Consider the following 22038-nt stretch of genomic DNA (forward strand, 5'->3'; position numbering starts at 1 on the left):
GCAGGTTAGGTGGATTGGCCATGCTAAAATTGCCCCTTAGTGTCCAATGGTTAGGTGGGGTTACGGGGATAGGGCAGGGGAGTGGGCCTAGGTAGGGTCTTTCAGATGAACCTAATGGCCTCCTTCTGCACTGTAGGGATTCTATTTATAATATATATCATCATTTTTATTGAATTGCTTTGCTAGAAATTTAATTTTGATTTCAAAGTTCCTGCCTAACAAATGCTGAATGACTGTGAACATGTTTTTCCAGTCCTGATAACATTCAAATATTTAGTGAATCAGCTGCATACCCATTTCACATACCAGACATTTTCTGCCATGCCTGATGAACAAGGTCAAGTATGTATGTTCATTGCAGTTAGCACTGCCCTTTCTTACAGAAATTAACCAACTGTTTGCTGAAGAGTAATGTCACAGCAGTAGTTTTTTTTGCTAACCCCTAAATTAAAAATGTTTCAATTACTTGTAAACGGAGAAGACAAAGTATGACATTTTAAAACATATATGATTATTAACTACCAAGTGATAAGGAAGTTGCAACAAAAATCAACACCCTGTCCATTTGCATGAACACAATATCGCTATCATATTCATACCTCAAGATATAACATAAGACATTCAGAATTTATAACTGTTGTATTTTAAAATTATGCTAATAGTTGTTCTGCCTGTAAGTGAATCATTTGATCAAGACCATTACTCAATTACTGTAAGTAGTTAATTTATTACATAAAAAACTCACGATACCGTTGTATACAACTATAAATTTACTGAATCATTCATACATTACATCTGGAGTCTGTGATATAAATACTGGATTCAACGACAGCAACTTTTACTTATATGGAGGACTTTTAACCATCTGAACCATCCCAAGGCATTTCACATGTGTTTACAAACAAAATTTGACATTAAACCACATAAGGAAATATTAGCGCTGATGACCAAAAGCTTGGTCAAAGAGATAGGTTTTAAGGAGTGTTTTAAAGGAGGGGCGAGTGTTGGAGAAGTCAACAGAAGTAATGCCAGCGTTCAGACAGGCAGCTGACAGCATGGTCACCAATGACCAAGTGATTAAAATCAGAGATGGTTAAGAGATCAGAATTGGAGGAGCAATGATATATCTAAGAGGGGGCAGCACGGTTGCACAGTGGTTAACACTACTGCATCACGGGGCTGAGGTCACAGGTTTGATCCTGGTCCTGGGTCACTGTCCGTGTGGAGCACATTCTCCCCGTGTCTGCATGGGTCTCACCCCCACAACCCAAAAAGATGTGCAGGGTAGGCAGATTGGCCAAGCTAAATTGCCCCTTAATTGGAAAAAAGAATTGGGTACTCTAAATTAAGAAAAAAAGATATATCTAAGAGAGCTGTAGAGCTGGAAGGGATTATACATATAGTGAGAGGCAACGCCATGAGGGACTTAATAATAATAATAGCTTATCGTCACAAGTAGGTTTCAATGCAGTTACTGTGAAAAGCCCCTAGTCGCCACATTCCGGCACCTGTTCGGGGAGGCCGGTATGGGAATTGAACCCACGCTGCTGGCGTTGTTCTTCATTTGTACGATTTGATTGACTTGAAAACAATAATAAGAATTGTGAACAAAAAATTGAGGTATTGCTTAACTGGCTGCCAGTGCAGGGCATAGCACAGGGATGATGGGTGCCATTGGTGCAAGTTAAAACAAGGGCAACAGAACTTTGTACGACCTCAAGTCCAGACAGGGTACGTGGTAAACCAGTAGTAACTGTATTGCAGTGTTAATGTAAGCCTACTTGCGACACTAAATATTATTATAAGGGTATGGAAATAATCAAGTCTAGAGGTAACAAAAATATAAATGAAGGTTTTAGAAGTAGATGATCTGAAGCAGGGGCAATGTCTGGTGATATATCATTAGGTGGAAATAGGCAGGATTAGTGGTGGCATGAATACGTGATCCACAAACCATATTTTTAATTTCTTAAAATTAGGTAACGAATTGGAGGTGTGATGCTCGGATTATACAGAGAGGGGCCGAAAATTGCATTGGCACAGCCACTGTTTCTAGTGCCTACCAGAGAAATTGCGCAGTCTTAGGGGGTCAAATTTTGTTTAAAACGTCAAGTGGGAGAAACAGGGTCAGTGGGTGACGAGCCGTTTCTATGTGGTTGCTGTGGGTCAGTGTCTGTTGTGACGCGAACGGAGAGTGTAAGGGTGAGTGAGGAAGCGGCCCTGCACCACACCCACAGTAACAATTTATATAGATTTGATGTGGGAGAACAAGCTGTGTGTGCTCCTTCTGCAGTCGAGACACATGTGTGAGATCACCGCTGCAGAGACTGGGCGTTAGACTCACCGCAGAGCAGAGATATGCGGGCGGCAGCGCTCCCCATGCTGTCCCGATACGGTCCAGATCGCGAGCTTCAGCAACGGAACGTTCCCCGGGAATGGAATGTGGCCCGGAGCATCGCCCGCTCGGCATTATGGGAACGGAATAGCCATCGGTCTCGGCGGGGCGGGGGGAGCAAAAGGACAAAAGAGGAAACCACAGAGTGAGTGGGATGAGAGTGTAGAGACCGAGGGAGATAGATAGATGGAAGGAAGGACAGCAGAAGACAACAGAGCGAGATTCGGCACTTCAGAGAAAGGGGTGGTCAGAGAATGGGAGGGGAAGAGAGTTTGCAGGGAATGCGGAGAGAAACTCAGAATGAAGCGCGGAGTTGTAGAGAATGAGAGAAAGGGGAGGGGGAGTGCTGCAGAAAATGTGTCAAAAAGGGTTCTACTTGTGAATCTGACAGTTCAATCGATGTCAGTAAACTAAACCAGGAGCTTTCCAACTTTTTTGCCTGGGAACTATTTTTACTAAACGGCCATCCTTCCAAACGCACACGGGCGGCACTTCGCGACCCACCATTTTCATGGAATCCCAAAGAATCATAAGAGTTTACAGTGCAGGAGGCCATTCGGCCCATCGAGTCTGGACCGGCCCTTACAAAGAGCACCCTACTGAAGCCCATGTATCCCCGGAATCTAGTAACCCCACTTAACATTTTTTGGACACTAAGGCAATTTTTTAGCAATTTATAATGGCCAATCCACTTAACCCGCACATCTTTGGTCTGTGGGAGGAAACCAGAACACCCAGAGAAAACCCACGCAGACACAGGGAGAACGTGCCCCAGCCGGGAATCGAACCTGGGACCCTGGAGCTGTGAAGCAACTGTGCTAACCACTATGCTACCATGCTGCCCTTTTCACTTACCTTTAATGTGACAGGTGAGCCTGCTTGGTCCTCTCGATCTCATTTGCTTTGTTATTCAATGTACATTTCTGATAATTGCTTCAGCTGATGATTTAAGACCTCTGCACTGTTGAAAAAAATTAAGAGGTTTGTCCTCGAACTCGCCATGTTTAGTCTTCAAATGTCTTTGAAGTTTTGAGGGTTTTGAACTTTTGAAGCCAATGCTTCCTTCCATATAACACACATGAACTTTGAATCTTGATTGGCATTGACCCAATTAATCATAATTAAAAAATAATCTTTATTGTCACAAGTAGGCTTACATTAACACTGCAATGAAGTTACTGTGAAACATTCCTAGTCCCCACATTCCGGCGCATGTTCGGGTACACGGAGGGAGAATTCAGATGCAACAATCCACACCTCAAGTGATCATCTTTATGCTGCTTTGTTCCTGTTTTCAGCTTCTTCATGGGTTGTTCACCAGAGGCCCTGGAGTTCAAACCAGCACTGCTGGCAGCTGCAAAATGGAGGAATCTCTCCGGCGCCCAGAACACGTGATATCTGTACAAGGAGAGTGATTTGCTCTCTGCCGCTGCTTCCAGTGAAAGGACTCCGTTGTTTGCTGAAAAAAACCTGGCCCTGGACAGCGCGCTGACCTCAGGAGGAGGCGGTCCACCCCACTGGGATCTGGGCCTGCCGACTGTTTGATCCGGCACGCATGCACAGGAAGGCCAGCAATCTCAAAAGTTCATTGCAGCTGGCATTTTTAAAAGTCAGCCACAGCCGTCGGGCGTTCTTCCCCCGATCGGAAACTCTGTGACCAAGCACTGCGACCCTCCCGAAACCTGCCCGCCATGGATCACAACCCCTGAACTAAACAAGTATTGAGGCCCAGCTTGACTTAGTCCTCAGAGGCAGTTCTAACTCTCCCAATATGGGAAATTTTAGCTAATCAGTATGCCACGACTGCTCTAGGTTAACATCCTGATTTTAATGCTAATATGAATAACTTAGTACGGATTTCTTTACTTTTAACAAAAAATGATAGACTGTATTGCGTGTCGATTTAAATCCAGTTAAAATATAGAATTGGTTAAAAAGCTGCATTATAGGTTCCTCAACCAACTTTTCTCTCCAAATTGTTTTGGATAGAAGCTGAAGAGAGGAATAATCTAAAGTTCAACAATGTTAGATTTTCTAAATATTTTTTACTTTATTCAATGTACTGGAAGCTCCTGTAACTCTTTTCTGGGTTAGTACTGAGGAAGAGCTACATTGTCAGAGATGCTGGGCGGGATTCTCCCCTACCCGGCGGGGCGGGAGGTCCTGGCGGGATGGAGTGGCGGGAACCACTCCGGCGTCGGGCCGCCCCAAAGGTATGGATTTCTCTGCACCTTTAGGGGCCAAGCCCTCACAAGGGGCTAGGCCCGCGCTGGAGTCGTTGGCGCGCCGCCGGCTGGCGGGAAAGGCCTTTGGCGCCACGCCAGCCGGGACCGAAAGGACTTCGCCAGGCGGCGGAAGTCCGCGCATGCGCGGGGGGGGGGGGGGGGGGGGGGTCTCTTCCTCGCCGGCCATGGTGAAGACTGTCCGAGGCGGAGTAAAAAGAGTGCCCCCACAGCACAGGCCCGACCGCAGATCGGTGGGCCCCGATCGCAGGCCAGGCCACCGTGGGGGGCACCCCCCAGGGCCAGATCGCCCCGCGCCCCCCCCCAGGACCCCGGAGCCCGCCCGCACCATCTAGTCCCGCCGGGAAGAGAGGCGGTTTGATCCTCGCCAGCGGGACAGGCATTCCAGCAGCGGGACTTCGGCCCATCGTGGGCCGGAGAATCGCCGGGGGGCGCTTGCCGACCGGCACGGCACGATTCCCGCCCCCGCCAAATATCCGGTGCCGGAGTATTCGGCAACCGGCGGGGGCAGGATTCACGCCAGCCCCCAGCGATTCTCCAACCCGGCGGGGGGTCGGAGAACCCCGCCCGCTGTCTTCCAGTTGAGACGTTAAACTGAGGCCCTTTCTGCTTGCCCGAGTGGATGTGAAAGATCCTGTGGCACTAATTTGAAGAACAGTGGAGTTATCAGCAGTGGGCTTTGAAAGGAATCATGGCAAATGATGAAATGTTGCCTCAATGTTACCTGATCAAGCAGTAACCAAGATGACAATCACCTACCATAGATACTTCATGCACTCATTGAGTGAAGACATTTCTTCTTATCTCAGTCCTAAATGATGGGTCCCTTATCCCAAAACTGTGCCATTTTGTTTTAGGTTCCTCAGTCAGGAGAAACACTGGGCTGAATTCTCCGCCGACGGGATGCTCCCTTTTGCCGGCAGCCCGGGGGTTTCCCGCCGGCGTAGGGTCGCGCACAGTGGGAAACCCCATTGGCCAGCATGCGAAACGGAGCATCCCACCCAGGTCCCACACTTCCTTCACGCTCACAAACCCCGTTTTCCTGCTCATTAAAATTGTCACTCCCTGTGACTTTGAATCAAATCCCAAGTGAAAAATCTGCCCAACCCACCCCTTCCTTAGTCTAATCTGGTCCTTCACGCAGAGGTGTGTCTCCTGCAAAAAGACCACCTCCGCTTTCAAGCTCCTGAGGTGCGCAAAAATCCATGATCTTTTAACAGGTCCATTGAGCCCACGCACATTATCAGCCTTACCAGAGGCTTACGCCTCCATTCCTCTCTACCATCCATCATTCTCCCCGTTTAACTCCAACCCCGTTTGTTCCACCCTGTACCTAGCCCATCCAAGATGGCCACCTTTTCCACCCCTTGCCATGTCACGTCGCCTTCCCTATCCCCCCACTCCCACTCCCCACAGCCACCTCACTCGGCCTTCTCCCCCACCTCACTTCCGTTCACCAGCATTACTTGCTAGCGTGGCAGCCGCTCCCCAAAGGCTCCCCCCTCCCATGACCTCTCCATTTCCCCCCACCCCCTCACTCCTCTGCTCAGGGAGGAAGGCTCCCTGCTGATGGTACCCTCCCCCACCCAAACAAAGACTGTTGCTGAATTCCAGGTCACCTCCCCGAGAGCAAACAAACAAAAGATAAAACACAAAAAGCCTCATGAAACAGGAGGCGTGGAAGGCGACAACCATCCCGCATAAACGTTTCACCCCTGCTACCCTTTATCAACCCAACAATAAATAACACCCACGAAAAAGAACCCCCTCCAGATCAGAGGAAAAGAAAATCCCCCAATCACTACCCCTACTCTACCCGTTTGCCCAACCATCGCAAAGTGCAAGCACCTCAGTTCCCCAGAATTGTTCAATTCAGTTCTCCCCCACTTTATGCTCCTTGATGGAAGTCCTCAGCCGCTTCTGGGGCCTCAAAGTAATATTCCCGACCTTTAAACGTCACCCATAATGTCGGTGGGTAAAGCACCCCAAACCTGATCTGCTGCCGATACAGCACTTGTTGAACCCTGCCCGCCGTTTCGCCAACTCGGCTCCAATTTCCTGATATATTCGGACTGTGTTCCCCTCCCATTCACAGATATGCTTCTCCCTGGCCCAATGCAAGATATTTTCTTTCTCAACAAACTTGTGGAGCCTCACAATCACCGCCCGCGGTCGCTCCCCGCCTCCAATGCCACCACACAATCGCTGTGATCCAACATCACTCTCTCATTCTCTCAGATCTGTGATCCCTGCTCCTCCAAACATTTTTCCACCCTTTCCATCGAGCCCTTCAGGGTTGCCACATCCCCTTCGATGGCCTTCGAGTGGTCCTCCTACAGATCCTCTGCTGGCTGATCTCTTGATGAAGGCCATCAACTGTTCCATCTGGAGCTTTGCTAGTTGCACCAGCTCAACCCCCTCCGCCATCCTTTCACTGGCTGATGCGCCACAGGTATCCTCCAACTCCTTGGTCAGGTCTCTCACTACCATCTTCTGCCGGGTTTGGTAACCAGCGGACGTACCACTGTAAGGGAAAATACTCTGACCTTCAACTACACCTCTTTGTCGAAATTACACCCAATATCGGGTAAAAAGAGCTCTTTCCTATCCCTTCGAGCAGGAGCTGCCCTCTGAGCGGCCACTCACACCATGGTCGCCACCGAAAGTCCATGACATTACTAATTAATTCTGCCTCATTGCACAATACTAGGGGAGGCGGTGGTTTGGTAGTATTGTCATTGGACTAGTAATCCAGAGACCCAGGATAATGATTTGGGGACCCAGGGCGGCAGGTGGTGGAATTTAAACTCAATAAAATATCTGGAATTAAAAGTCTAATGATGACCGTGAAACCATTGCCTTAATAAAACATCTGGTTCACTATTGGGTGGCAGGACAGACCCAGCAGAGGTGGCAGCACAGTGGTATACAGTCGGAAGGGAGTTGCCCTGGGAGTCCTCAACATCGTCTCTGGACCCCATGAAGTCTCGTGGCTTCAGGTTAAACATGGGCAAGGAAACCTCCTGCTGATTACCACGTACTGACCACCATCAGCTGATGAATCAGTTCTCCTCCATGTTGAACACCACTTGGAAGAAGCGCTGAGGGTGGCAAGAGCGCAGAACATGCTCTAGGTGAGGGCCTTCAATGTCCATCACCAAGAGTTGCTCGATAGTACTACCACAGACCGAGCAGGTTGGGTTCTAAAGGACATAGCTGCTAGACTGGGACTGCAGCAGGTAGTGAGGGAACCAACAAGAGGGAAAAACACACTTGACCTTATCCTCACCAATCTGCCTGCTGCAGATGCATCTGCCCATGACACTATCGATAGAAGTGACCACCGCACAGTCCTTGTGGAGACAAAGTCCCATCTTCACATTGAGGATACCCTCCACCGTGTTGTGTGGCACTACCACCGTGCTTCGAACAGATCTAGCAACTCAAGATTGGGCATCCATGAGGCTCTGTGGGCCATCAGCAACATTGTACTCGACCACAATCTACAACCTCATGGCCCTGCATATCGCCACTCTGTCATTACCACCAAGCCGGGAGATCAACCTTGGTTCAATGAAGAGTGCAGGAGAACATGCCAGGAGCAACACCAGGTCTACTGAAAAATGAGGTGTCAACCTGGTGAAGCTACAACAAAAGACTACCTGTGTGCCAAACAGCATAAGCAGCAAGCAACAGACAGCGCTAAGTGATTCCACAACTAACGCATCAGATTTAAGCTCTGCTGTCCTGCCACATCCAGCTGTGAATGATGGTGGACTATTAAACAACTCACTGGAGGAGGAGGCTCCACAAATATCCCCATCCTCAATGATGGAGGAGCCCAGCACAAATGTGCAAAAGACAAGGCTGAGGCATTTACAACAATCTTCAGCCAGAAGTGCCGAATGGATAATCCATCTCGGCCTCCTCCAGAACTCTCCAGCATCACATATGTCAGTCTTCAGTCAATACTAATCACTCCATGTGATATCAAGAAACGGCTGAAGGCACTGGATAGTAAAGGCTATGGGTCCTGATAATATTACGGAAATAGTACTGAAGACTTGTGTTCCAGAACTGGCTGCACCCCTAGCCAAGCTGTTCCAGTACATCGAACAACACTGGCATCTACCCGGCAATGCGGAAAGTTGCCCAGGTTTGTCCCGTACACGAGAAACAGTACAAATCCAACCCAGCCAAATACCGCCCTATCAGTCTAGTCCAGCGTCAGTAAAGTCATGGAAGGAGTCATCAACAGTGCTTTCAAGCGGCACTTACTCAGCAATAACCTGCTCACAGACGCTCAGTTTGGGTTCCACCAGGGTCACTCAGTTCCTGACCTCATTACAGCCTTGGTTCAAACATGGAGAAAAGTGCTGAATGCCAGAGGTGAGGTGAGAGTGACTGCCCTTGACATCAGGGCAGCATTTGACCGAGTATGGAATCAAGGATCCCTAGCTAAATTGGAGTCAATGGGAATCAGGGGGAAAACTCCCCGCTGGTTGGAGTCACACGTGGCACAAAGGAAGATGGGTTTTGGTGGTTGGAGGTCAATCATCTCAGCTCCAGGACATCACTGCAGGAGTTCCTCAGGGTAGTGTCCTAGGCCCAACCATCTTCATCAATGACCTGCCTCCCATGATAAGGTCAGAAGTGGGGATGTTTGCGGGTGACTGCACAATGTTCAGCACCATTATTGACTCCTCAGATAATGAAGCAGTCCATGTCCAAATGCAGCAAGACCTGGACAATATCCAGACTTGGGCTGGCAAGTTACATCCCCCCACAAGTGTCAGGGAATGACCATCTCCTGCAAAAGGGGATCTAAGCATCGCCCCTTGACATTCAATGGCATTACCATTGCTGAATCCCTCACAATCAACATTCTGGAGGTTCCCATTTATCAGAAACTGAACTGGAGTAGACACATTAATAATGTGGCTACCAGGGCAGGTCAAAGGCGAGTAACTCACCTCCTGACCAGCCCCCCCCCCCCCCCCCCCCCCCAAGCCTGTCAACCATCTACAAGCCATGGAATACTCTCCACTTGTCTGGATGAGTGCAGCTCCAACACTCAAGAAGCTCCACAACTAACGCATCAGATCTAAGCTCTGCTGTCCTGCCACATCCAGCTGTGAATGGTGGTGGACTATTGAACAACTCACTGAAGGAGGAGGCTCCACAAATATCCCCGTCCTCAATGATGGAGGAGCCCAGCATGCATGTGCAAAAGACAAGACTGAGGCATTTACAACAACCTTCATACCTGGATACCGCCCAGGACAAAACAGCCCGCTTGATTGCTCCCCCTTCTACAAACATTCAAACCCTCCACCATTGACGAACAGTGGCAGCCGGGTGTACCATCTACAAGATACACTGCAGTAACTCACCAAGGCTCCTTAGGCAGAACCTTCCAAACCCACGACCACTACTATCTAGAAGCACAAGAGCAGCAGATACCTGGGAACCCCACCACCTGAAGGTTCCCCTCCAAGTCACTCACCACCCTGGCTTGGAAATATAACGTCACTCCTTCACTGTCGCTGAGACAAAATCCTGGAACTCCCTCCCTAACAGCACAGTGGGTATACCTACACCTGAAGGACTGCAGCAGTTCAAAAAGGCAACTCACCACCACCTTCTGAAGGGCAACTCAGGATGGACAATAAATGCTGGCATAACCAGCGACACTCACATCCCGTAAATGAATTTTAAAAATAATTCTCTGACTTGAGACTAACAGCGGAGACAGTTCCGGCAGCGCCTTTTCCGCGAACCAGAATGGTGAGATCTCATGCCAGGCTCTGCGTTTGGAACCTCATTAATAACACACAGATGCATTCCCAGCAGGGAATCACCCAAAAGGGTGGCAGCTGATGGTCTGCCCACATCAGCTGGCAGGTTTGAAGGTCCCGGTGCCATATTTAAACACCAGTCCAGCACACTCCTATCGCTGTCTCCAGCCCACCAGTCTTCATCAGACTGTGCAGGAAGTCAGTAACCCTGAGGGAAAAGGCTCGCAGTCGCAATAGGAGGTTGCTACGGCTCTCAAGACGTTTTGTCCGGGCATAGAGCCATAAGCTCTACTCCAGGGACGGCTCAGAAAACCATACAAACGTCTACTCTCTGGCCTACAAGAGTTGTCCAGCATGGCTGCCACCTGCCCACGAAGCGCCATCCAGTGCAGGAAGCAGATGAATTATTTCATCTGCCAGGGTGAATCCTCTCTCAGCTTCCTCCACTATCAAACTCTCAGCATTGCATCATGTATTCAAATGATTGACCTCTTCACATATCTCACACAATCAGTTGGGGGGAACACATATCAACACTTACCTTCTCCACAACACCACTATCCTATCTGTCTTGTTGCTCACTCTCCATTCTCTGTCCCTTCTGGGAACGGCGCACCACACACATGGGATCTGCATTTCACTCACCCTCTATTCCATCCCCCCCAAATCACATGTTTTTCTTTTGTCTCCATCCAGGCCAAATGTGTGGGCCAAGGCAGCACGGTGGCGCAGTGGATTAGCCCTGCAGCCTCACGGCGCTGAGGTCCCAGGTTCGATTCCGGCTCTGGGTCACTGGCTGTGTGGTGTTTGCACATTCTCCCTGTGTTTGCGTGGGTTTCGCCCCCACAACCCAAAGATGTGCAGGCTAGGTGGATTGGTCACACTAAATTGCTCCTTAATTGGAAAAAATGAATTGGGTACTCTAAATTTATTTTTTTAAATGTGTGGGCCAGAGTGAGCGAGCCCAGTCGGGAAGGGACGGCAGAGATACTCGCCCTTGTGCTTGAGGAGGCTGCTGCAAAGCTCACCAGTGAGGACAGCGATTGTTCCTGTTGCCAACGCAGAGCTTGCCTCTCACAGTAACCTAGTACAGATCTAAGCCCATTGCCTCACCGAATCCTGCAATTCCTACTGAGTGCAATGTATTCTGAATTAGCTTCAGCTCATCCACTAAAACTGTCATTTTGTATGTTTCAGGTACCAGCATGCCATGGCCAGCCCAGTAGCTCTCTGAGCCCTCAGAGCAGGCCTGAGGAGGAGGGGGCTCAGCTTAGGATGAACTGTCACAGTGATCACCCACATTCTCCACCTGCGCAGAGACACACACTTCAGTAGGACATAGTTAAAGGTTAGGTTTGGACTCACTTTCTGGAGAACACCTCATAGACGCGTCATCATAGCAGTCAGGTCTCTGGCACTCAGAAGGCAGCTGGAAACCAGCCACCTGCTCAACCCCAGTCATATGATGAGCCTCTGGAAGCAGCTGTCAGCTCAATGGTGGAGATGCAGTGAAAGTAGCCAAACATCGAACAGTCACTCACTAGATAGAGTGCACAATGAAGGAGTCCCACCATGTTCTGTCTGATGTTACAGCTTCGACATGTGAGCACCGCAAGGCCACAGTGGGAAGGTTGGCGACTACCATGGAGACCTTGGTCCAGCCGGTCCTGCAAGATTTGCATACAGTTCTGCATTCCATTGCCACACTCTGTTGGGCACCATCAGGAAGTAGGCCACATGGGGACGAGGCACCTCTACCTCCCTTAAGGTGCATCATTGCCTGCAACAGATATGCAAGGGCCCTCTGGCACCGACAGGAAGGCAAGTCTCAGCTGAACACCCCGGGGGCCTCCACTCAGGGTACTTCAAGGATGTGTTGCTGCTTACAGACCCTTCTGCCTGTACTCGCACCAAATGCAGCAGTGCAAGTCGCCGAGGATGCTTCTGCCCCTGAGCAGGAGACCCTTATGAGGCCAGAGCCACCAGAGGCTGCCATCAAGGTAATCACAGCCACAGGACAAAGCAGCCAAGAGGCTGCCTCCACCTCTGTGGATGTCAGGAATGCACCAAGGATTAGTGGTAGAGTTAGGAAAATTAATGTAACCTCAGGATCATGGGTGCTCTATCATTGCAAATAAATCATACTTTTTGAAAACAATTCCATTGGGTATGTGAATGTTATGCTCAGATGAAAGCATTTTGGTTTGGATATCTACAATTCTCTTATTCCAAGTTCAGTCTTCCTCACGCTCAGAGTGTCCCCTTTGGAGATTAGCATTCATGTGATTTTACTCCCAGTGCAACTTGTTTCCAGACCTTTGTCTGTTGCCAGGGTGATGTGTGTAATTCTTTATTTGGAGTTTCTGATGGGTGAGTTCTCAACCCTTAGTCCTCACGAGATAACAATCGCTGAAGAGGGTTCATCAGCAATGTGATTTTTTTTTTTTAAATAATATTTTATTGAAAATTTTTGGTCAACCAACACAGTACATTGTGCATCCTTTACACAGCATTGTAACAATACAGATAATAATGACCTTTTTTATTTAAACAAGAACAAAAAAACAACAACAAATAAATAAATATTAAATAACAAAAATAAAAACTAGCCCTAATTGGCAACTGCCTTGTCTCAGGCCACCCCCCCCCCCCCCCAAGTCCTGGGCTGCTGCTGCTGCCTTCTTTTTTCCCCCATCTATCTTTCCGCAAGATATTCGACGAACGGTTGCCACCGCCTGGTAAACCCTTGAGCCGACCTCCTTAGGACGAACTTAATCCGCTCTAACTTTATGAACCCCGCCATATCATTTATCCAGGTCTCCACCCCCGGGGGCTTGGCTTCTTTCCACATTAGCAATATCCTGCGCCGGGCTACTAGGGACGCAAAGGCCAAAACATCGGCCTCTCTCGCCTCCTGCACTCCCGGCTCTTGTGCAACCCCAAATATAGCCAACCCCCAGCTTGGTTCGACCCGGACTCCTACTACTTTCGAAAGCACCTTTGTCACCCCCATCCAAAACCCCTGTAGTGCCGGGCATGACCAAAACATATGGGTATGATTCGCTGGGCTTCTCGAGCACCTCGCACACCTATCCTCCACCCCAAAAAATTTACTGAGCCGTGTTCCAGTCATATGTGCCCTGTGTAATACCTTAAACTGAATCAGGCTTAGCCTGGCGCACGAGGACGACGAGTTTACCCTGTTTAGTGCATCTGCCCACAGCCCCTCCTCGATCTCCTCCCCTAGCTCTTCTTCCCATTTCCCTTTTAGTTCGTCCACCATAGTCTCCCCTTCATCCCTCATTTCCCTATATATATCCGACACCTTACCGTCCCCCACCCATTTCTTTGAGATGACTCTGTCCTGCACCTCTTGTGTCGGGAGCTGCGGGAATTCCCTCACCTGTTGCCTCTCAAAAGCCCTCAATTGCATGTACCTGAATGCATTCCCTTGGGGCAACCCATATTTCTCGGTCAGCGCTCCCAGACTCGCGAACTTCCCATCCACAAATAGATCTTTCAATTGCGTTATACCTGCTCTTTGCCACATTCCATATCCCCCATCCATTCCCCCCGGAGCAAACCTATGGTTGTTTCTTATCGGGGACCCCCCCAATGCTCCGGTCTTTCCCCTATGTCGTCTCCACTGTCCCCAAATCTTCAGTGTAGCTACCACCACCGGACTCGTGGTATAGTTCCTTGGTGAGAACGGCAATGGGGCTGTCACCATAGCCTGCAGGCTGGTCCCCCTACAGGACGCCCTCTCTAATCTCTTCCATGCCGCTCCTTCCTCCTCTCCCATCCACTTACTCACCATTGAAATATTAGCGGCCCAATAATACTCACTTAGGCTCGGTAGTGCCAGCCCCCCCCTATCCCTACTACGCTGTAAGAATCCCTTCCTCACTCTCGGAGTCTTCCCGGCCCAAACAAAACCCATGATACTCTTTTCTATCCTTTTGAAAAAAGCCTTCGTGATCACCACCGGGAGGCAATGAAACACAAAGAGGAATCTCGGGAGGACCACCATCTTAACCGCCTGCACCCTCCCTGCCATTGACAATGCTACCATATCCCATCTCTTGAAATCTTCCTCCATCTGTTCCACCAACCGCGTCAAATTTAGCCTGTGCAATGTGCCCCAATTCTTAGCTATCTGGATCCCCAGGTAACGAAAGTCTCTTGTTACCTTCCTCAACGGTAGGTCTTCTATTTCTCTACTCTGCTCCCCTGGATGCACCACAAACAGCTCACTCTTCCCCATGTTCAATTTATACCCTGAAAAATCCCCAAATTCCCCAAGTATCCGCATTATTTCTGGCATCCCCTCCGCTGGATCCGCCACATATAGTAGCAGATCATCCGCATATAAAGATACCCGGTGTTCTTCTCCTCCCCTAAGTATTCCCCTCCATCTCTTGGAACCTCTCAGCGCTATCGCCAGGGGCTCAATCGCCAGTGCAAACAGAGGACATCCCTGCCTTGTCCCTCTATGGAGCCGAAAATATGCCGATCCCCGTCCATTCGTGACCACACTCGCCACTGGGGCCCTATACAACAGCTGCACCCATCTAACATACCCCTCTCCAAACCCAAATCTCCTCAACACCTCCCACAGATAATCCCATTCCACTCTATCAAATGCTTTCTCGGCATCCATCGCCACTACTATCTCCGTTTCACCCTCTGGTGGGGCCATCATCATTACCCCTAACAGCCTCCGTATATTCGTGTTCAGCTGTCTCCCCTTCACAAACCCAGTTTGGTCCTCATGAACCACCCCCGGGACACATTCCTCTATTCTCATTGCCATTACCTTGGCCAGGACCTTGGCATCCACATTGAGGAGGGAAATTGGTCTGTAGGACCCGCATTGTAGCGGATCCTTTTCCTTCTTTAAGAGAAGCGATATCGTTGCTTCTGACATAGTCGGGGGCAGTTGTCCCCTTTCCTTTGCCTCGTTAAAGGTCCTCGTCAGTAGCGGGGCGAGCAAGTCCAAATATTTTCTGTAAAATTCAACTGGGAATCCGTCCGGTCCCGGGGCCTTTCCCGTCTGCATGTCCCTAATTCCTTTCACCACTTCTTCTACCGTGATCTGTACTCCCAGTCCCACCCTTTCCTGCTCTTCCACCTTGGGAATTTCCAGCCGATCCAAAAAATCCATCATTCTCTCCCTCCCATCCGGGGGTTGAGCTTCATACAATTTTTTATAAAATGTCTTGAACACTTCATTCACTCTCTCCGCTCCCCGCTCCGTCTCTCCTTCCTCGTCCCTCACCCCCCCATTTCCCTCGCTGCTCCCCTTTTCCTCAATTGGTGTGCCAGCAATCTGCTCGCCTTCTCTCCATATTCATACTGTACACCCTGCGCCTTCCTCCATTGTGCCTCTGCAGTGCCTGTAGTCAGCAAGTCAAATTCCACATGCAACCTTTGCCTTTCCCTGTACAGTCCCTCCTCCGGTGCTTCCGCATATTGTCTGTCCACCCTCAAAAGTTCTTGCAGCAACCGCTCCCGTTCCTTACTCTCCTGCTTCCCTTTATGTGTCCTTATTGATATCAGCTCCCCCCTAACCACCGCCTTCAACGCCTCCCAGACCACTCCCACCTGAACCTCCCCATTGTCATTGAGTTCCAAGTACTTTTCAATGCATCCCCTCACCCTTAGGCACACCCCCTCATCCGCCATTAGTCCCATGTCCATTCTCCAGGGTGGGCGCCCTCTTGTTTCCTCCCCCATCTCCAAGTCTACCCAGTGTGGGGCATGATCCGAAATGGCTATAGCCGTATATGCCGTTTCCCTCACCCTCGGGATCAATGCCCTACCCAACACAAAAAAGTCTATGCGTGAATAGACTTTATGGACATAGGAGAAAAACGAGAACTCCTTACTCCTAGGTCTACTGAATCTCCACGGGTCCACCCCTCCCATCTGCTCCATAAAATCCTTAAGCACCTTGGCTGCTGCCGGCCTCCTACCAGTCCTGGACTTCGACCTATCCAGCCTTGGTTCCAACACCGTGTTAAAGTCTCCCCCCATTATCAGCTTTCCGGTCTCTAGGTCTGGGATGCGTCCTAGCATTCGCCTCATAAAGTTGGCATCGTCCCAGTTCGGGGCATACACGTTTACCAAAACCACCATCTCTCCCTGTAATTTGCCACTCACCATCACGTATCTGCCCCCGTTATCCGCCACTATAGTCTTTGCCTCGAACATTACCCGCTTCCCCACTAATATAGCCACCCCCCTGTTTTTCGCATCCAGCCCCGAATGGAACACCTGTCCCACCCATCCTTTGCGCAACCTAACCTGGTCTATCAGTTTCAGGTGCGTTTCCTGTAACATAACCACATCTGCTTTAAGTTTCTTAAGGTGTGCGAGTACTCGTGCCCTCTTTATCGGCCCGTTAAGCCCCCTCACGTTCCACGTGATCAGCCGAGTTGGGGGGCTGCCCACCACCCCCCCCCCCCCCTTGCCGGTTAGCCATCATCTTTTTCCAGCTTCTCACCCAGTTCCCACGCAGCTGTATCTCTCCCCGACGGTGCCCCCCGCCCATCCTTTCCCGTACCCACTCCCCCCTTTCCCCAGAAGCAGCAACCCAGTAATTCCCCCCTTCCCCCCCCCCCCCGCTAGACCCCCCGCTAGCGTAATTACTCCCCCCATGTTGCTCCCAGAAGTCAGCAAACTCTGGCTGACCTCGGCTTCCCCCCGTGATCACGGCTCGCACCGTGCGACGCCCCCTCCTTCCTGCTTCTCTATTCCCGCCATAATTATCATAGCGCGGGAACCAAGCCCGCGCCTCTCCCTCGGCCCCGCCTCCCATGGCCAACGCCCCATCTCCTCTCCCTCCCCACCTCCCCCCATCACCACCTGTGGGAGAAAGAAAAGTTACCATACCGCAGGATTAAAACATAAAACCCCTCTTCGCCCCCCCCCCATTCGCCCCACCACTTTGTCCAAACGTTCATTTTCATAATCCAATCATTCCAATTTTTCTTCTACAATAAAAGTCCACGCTTCATCCGCCGTCTCAAAGTAGTGGTGCCTCCCTTGATATGTGACCCACAGTCTTGCCGGTTGCAGCATTCCAAATTTTATCTTCTTTTTGTGAAGTACCGCTTTGGCCCGATTAAAGCTCGCCCTCCTTCTCGCCACCTCCGCACTCCAATCTTGATAAACGCGGATCACCGCGTTCTCCCATTTACTACACCGAGTTTTCTTCGCCCATCTAAGGACCATTTCTCTATCCTTAAAACGGAGGAATCTCACCACTATGGCTCTGGGAGTTTCTCCTGCTCTCGATCCTCGCACCATAACTCGGTATGCTCCCTCCACCTCCAACGGACCCGTCGGGGCCTCCGCTCCCATTAACGAGTGCAGCATCGTGCTCACATATGCCCCGACGTCCGCCCCCTCCACACCTTCAGGAAGGCCAAGAATCCTCAAGTTGTTCCTCCTTGCGTTGTTTTCCAGTGCCTCCAACCTCTCCACAGATCGTTTCTGGTGTGCCTCCTGTATCTCCGACTTCACCACCAGGCCCTGTATATCGTTCTCATTCTCTGCTGCTTTCGCCTTCACGACCCGAAGCTCCTGCTCCTGGGTCTTTTGTTCCTCTTTCAGCCCTTCAATCGCCTGTAATATCGGGGCCAACAACTCTTTCTTCATTTCCTTTTTTATCTCCTCCACGTAGCGTTTCAAGAACTCTTGTTGTTCAGGGCCCCATATGAAACTGCCACCTTCCGACGCCATCTTGGTTTCTGCTTGCCTTCCTTGCCGTTGTTCCAAAGGATCCGCTGCAATCCGGCCACTTTCCTCTCCTTTTTCCATCCGTGTCCAGGGGGAACACCCTTCTGGTTTACCGCACGGTGTTTTTAGCCGTTAAAATTGCCGTTGGGGCTCCTATCAAGAGCCCAAAAGTCCGTTCCACCGGGAGCTGCCGAAACGTGCGACTTAGCTGGTCATCGCCGCACCCGGAAGTCAGCAATGTGATTCTCTGCGCATCTGGGTTTCCTAACTGATGGTGTCCTCAAAAAGTCATGCACTTTTGGATGAAAGCCCCATACTGGTCCGTATTTCCTTCACGGCAGTGTTTGCATCCTTACAGGGCGTAGGAAGTGTCGAGGCTCGACTCACATCAATGCTGGGATTCTCTATACAAAATATTTTAAGGAATACTGTAAAATTGGACAGACTGAAGGTAGTATACCCATTGAATATTATGTCGATAATTGTTCCTTGTGGAATAATGCACACTCTACAAAAAGTATTAAGGGGTATCTGCTGTAAATCTATAGTTCAAATATTTGATTGTTTGTAATTTGACAGTTTGTCTTTTGATAAAGAAAGTTACTTAATAGTTCTGAACATAATAATTAAGATATGATATCAGATTCACTTATCAAATACACATGAAGTCCTATTCAGACAGGTCATAAGATCAGTGGGTAAAATTGATTTCATGTTTCATTATCCTGGGCCATAAGCCCACACCTCCCCTCAATAGCAAGGGGACCCACAATGAAAGTGACCTAATGCAGGAAAACTGAAATAATCTAGAGTAAGAAAGATAGAAAAATCCAAACCCTTAAGTCATTTTTTTTCCCATAATTAATAAAATTCAGAAAAATAAGATTTCAAAGTGATGAATTACTGTAAGTTATTAATGACTCAGTCATTATAGAAAAAGGACTTTTCTTCCATCTCTCTTTAAAAAAGTGTTTTCCCCCTAGTGTTGAATGCATTATGAGAATAACTAAATGGGATGAATGACTAATCATGATTGAACTGATCTCAGTCAAAGCAAGTGGCCTAATAGTGCATTGCTACCTATTCAATGATTCCTGCTGGAAAGGGAGCATGTCAACAGAAGGCAAAATCCAGCCCAATCTATCTGTACAACAACATTCACTGCTGTATAATTTTTAGAGAACCTGTAACCATGGTGATGTAGCTTGTATTTTGAATGCTTGCTGGCTTAAAACTATCTTCAGCAATCAATGTGTTCTTTCTAACCAGTGAATAAATGTTAATCTGGTAATTTGAATGTGTGCTTTACAACCTTTGCATTTGAAGACCAGAAAGTGATAAAGATGTGGGTGTGGGAGGTAGTGGTGGAGTTGAGGGTGAAAGGTAAGGAGCGGCACAACACAATGAATGAGAAATTATCACAGACTACTTCAGAAGGATAGAATCATAGAATTCCTACAGTGCAGAAGGAGGCCATTCAATCCTTCAAGTCTGCCACGACCCTCTGAAAGAGCACCTTACCGAGGCCCACTCCCCCACCCTATTGCCGTAACTCCATAACCCCACCTAAACTGCACATATTTGAACATTAAAGGACAATTTAGCACGGCCAATCAACCTAACTGCATATCTTTGGACTGTGAGAGGAAACCGGAGGACCCGGAGGAAACCCACGCAGACATGGGGAGAAAGTGCAAACTCCACACAGTCACCCAAGGCTGGAATTGAACCCGGATCCATAGTGCTGTGAGGCAGCAGTGCTAACCACTGTGCTGCCCTGGGACTTTTTCAGATTTTTGATAGGAAAGAGAAAGGTAAGATATTTTGCCTTGTATTTTTAAAATAAATTTAAAGTACCCAATTCTTTTTTTCCAAGTAAGGGGCAATTTAGCATGGCCAATCCACCTACCCTGCACTTTTTTGGGTTGTGGGGGTGAGACCCATGCAGCCACAGAAAAAATGTGCAAACTCCACATGGACAGTGTCCTGGGGCCAGGATCGAACATGGGTCCTCGCCGCCATGAGGCAGCAGTGCTAACCATTGCTCCACCACACTGCCCTTCACCTTGTATTTATAAAACAGTAGCATTGAGGCTGTTTTGTGTGCTACGCAGGAACTCTTTCAGAACAAAGGTAATGTCGATATGGGCCATCGCAGTGCACTTGGAGCTGACACACTGCATTCCAGGGCAAAGGGAGAGACTGATAATTGTCTCTGTTCCCAAGCTAGAAAATCAATTTTCTCTCACTTTTCATTAAAATGAGTGTTTTCCTCAAATTTTGAATGCATTATTCAGAATAACTTGAGAATTATTGAGAATAATTCATGGTAACGGGGACATAGGTGAGATAAATTCTTCTTCATCTTAATGTGGCAAAGAAAAGGACATTCTGCACACAATCCAGTCACAGTTTTGCAAAAATTTATATGATATCACACTGTGAGAATTAGACATGCCTCATCTTAGCCAGAAGATAAAACAAATTGCTGTGAATGCTTGAATCTGAAACTAAAACAGAAAATACTGGACATGACTCTCTGTCAAAGAGTCTTCCAGACTCGAAACATTACCTCCCTTTTCTCTCCACAGATGCTGTCAGACCTGCTGAGATTGTTCAGTATTTTCTGTTTTTATCTCGTCTCAGCCATATTCCTTGCCTGATTTGATGTCTGTTGGATGCCACTCTGTAGATTGTACAATCAGCCCACAATTTTTTCTCTGGATCTGCAAGCTTTGGGTTAGCCAGCAGGGGGCACAAGCAAGCTATGAGATAGATTTAGGTCAGGGAGTGAATTTCTTTGAAGCAATTTACGCCACTGTTGCACATTTAAAACCAGTTTTGCACACACCAGTGGCATGATGAGGGAGTCACATGCACATTCGATGAGTCTGCATATTCGCATACACACTGGTTTAATCAAAGGCATAAATTTCTGTAAAATGCGAGTAAGCAGCTAAACTGTCGGGAACGACTGCTCAGCCTTTTAAAAAAATAGTTTGACCTGCATTCTTCAGTAGCAGAACTGTGAAACAAACAGGTAACAGAGGAACAATACTTGCTCTTAACATTTCAGTCTCAAACAACGTAACGGCATGATTTATCAATAACATTATTTGTATAGAATTCTGAATTCTGTTGTGGGCCCAAAGGACAATAAGCTGGTCCCGGGGAAGAAATAGCAAGTCCCCAAGTCTTTCTTCTGGAAAGTTGGACGTGATTGTCACAAAGCCTACCTAGGGGCTAACTGTACTGCTGTGCCTCACTGGGTAGCATTCTTATGTTCAACTTCCATTCTAGTGACTTTAACACAAAACTATAGGCTGATACTCCAGCACGATGCTTAGGCAGTGCTGCACTTTGTAAATGCCATTGTGTGGATGGAATGTAAAAGAGAGATTACATCTGCTCTCTCGGGTCGATGTCAAAGATCCCATAGTGTAATTTTGAAGAAGGGCAGGGAGTTATCTCTGTCGTCCTGGCTAGTATTTATCCCTAAAGCAACATAATTAAAACAAATTATCTGAACATCATCACATTGTAGTTTATGGGACCTCAGCGACCATCTTTTCTGCATTGCCCACACTTTAAAATTACTTCATTGGCTGCACAGTGCCCTGAGATGTCCAGAGTTTGTGAAAGGTGAGAGAAAGATGTAAATTTGTTCTTCCTTCGTAGATGTACATGACATTGACACTGAGTACCACCTGCTTCACCCCAGCACTGTAGAGCACAGCTACAACAATTTTGCAAACTTTTTCTGTACTCAATGTGTTCTCATCCTTCCCATCATGTGGCATCCAGAACTGCATACAATATTCCAGCTGAGATCTAACTAGGGTATTGTATAAGTTTAGCA

The 22038-nt window shown here is 48.5% G+C and overlaps 1 protein-coding gene and 1 long non-coding RNA gene across 3 annotated transcripts in view; one reads left to right on the top strand and one right to left on the bottom strand.

Moving 5' to 3' along the window:
- Positions 1-2498, bottom strand: part of sgce (sarcoglycan, epsilon) — a 101026-nt gene extending 98528 nt beyond the window's left edge. The window contains exon 1 of one of the 2 annotated variants that reach the window (XM_072509041.1): positions 2345-2498. In XM_072509041.1, the coding sequence (XP_072365142.1) occupies positions 2345-2381 (37 nt within the window). In that variant the 5' untranslated portion in view covers positions 2382-2498. The remainder of the gene's footprint in view (positions 1-2344) is intronic. The other variant, XM_072509040.1, reaches the window with a different exon arrangement.
- A 267-nt stretch (positions 2499-2765) lies between these two features.
- LOC140425126 (uncharacterized) lies at positions 2766-12594 on the top strand. The gene is made up of 2 exons (XR_011947767.1): positions 2766-3264; positions 11634-12594. It is a non-coding gene; the product is annotated as an uncharacterized lncRNA (long non-coding RNA).
- The last annotated feature ends 9444 nt before the right edge of the window (positions 12595-22038 follow it).

This window comes from Scyliorhinus torazame, chromosome 6 (genome assembly GCF_047496885.1).
Source record: "Scyliorhinus torazame isolate Kashiwa2021f chromosome 6, sScyTor2.1, whole genome shotgun sequence".
In the NCBI taxonomy this organism is placed as follows: domain Eukaryota; kingdom Metazoa; phylum Chordata; class Chondrichthyes; order Carcharhiniformes; family Scyliorhinidae; genus Scyliorhinus; species Scyliorhinus torazame.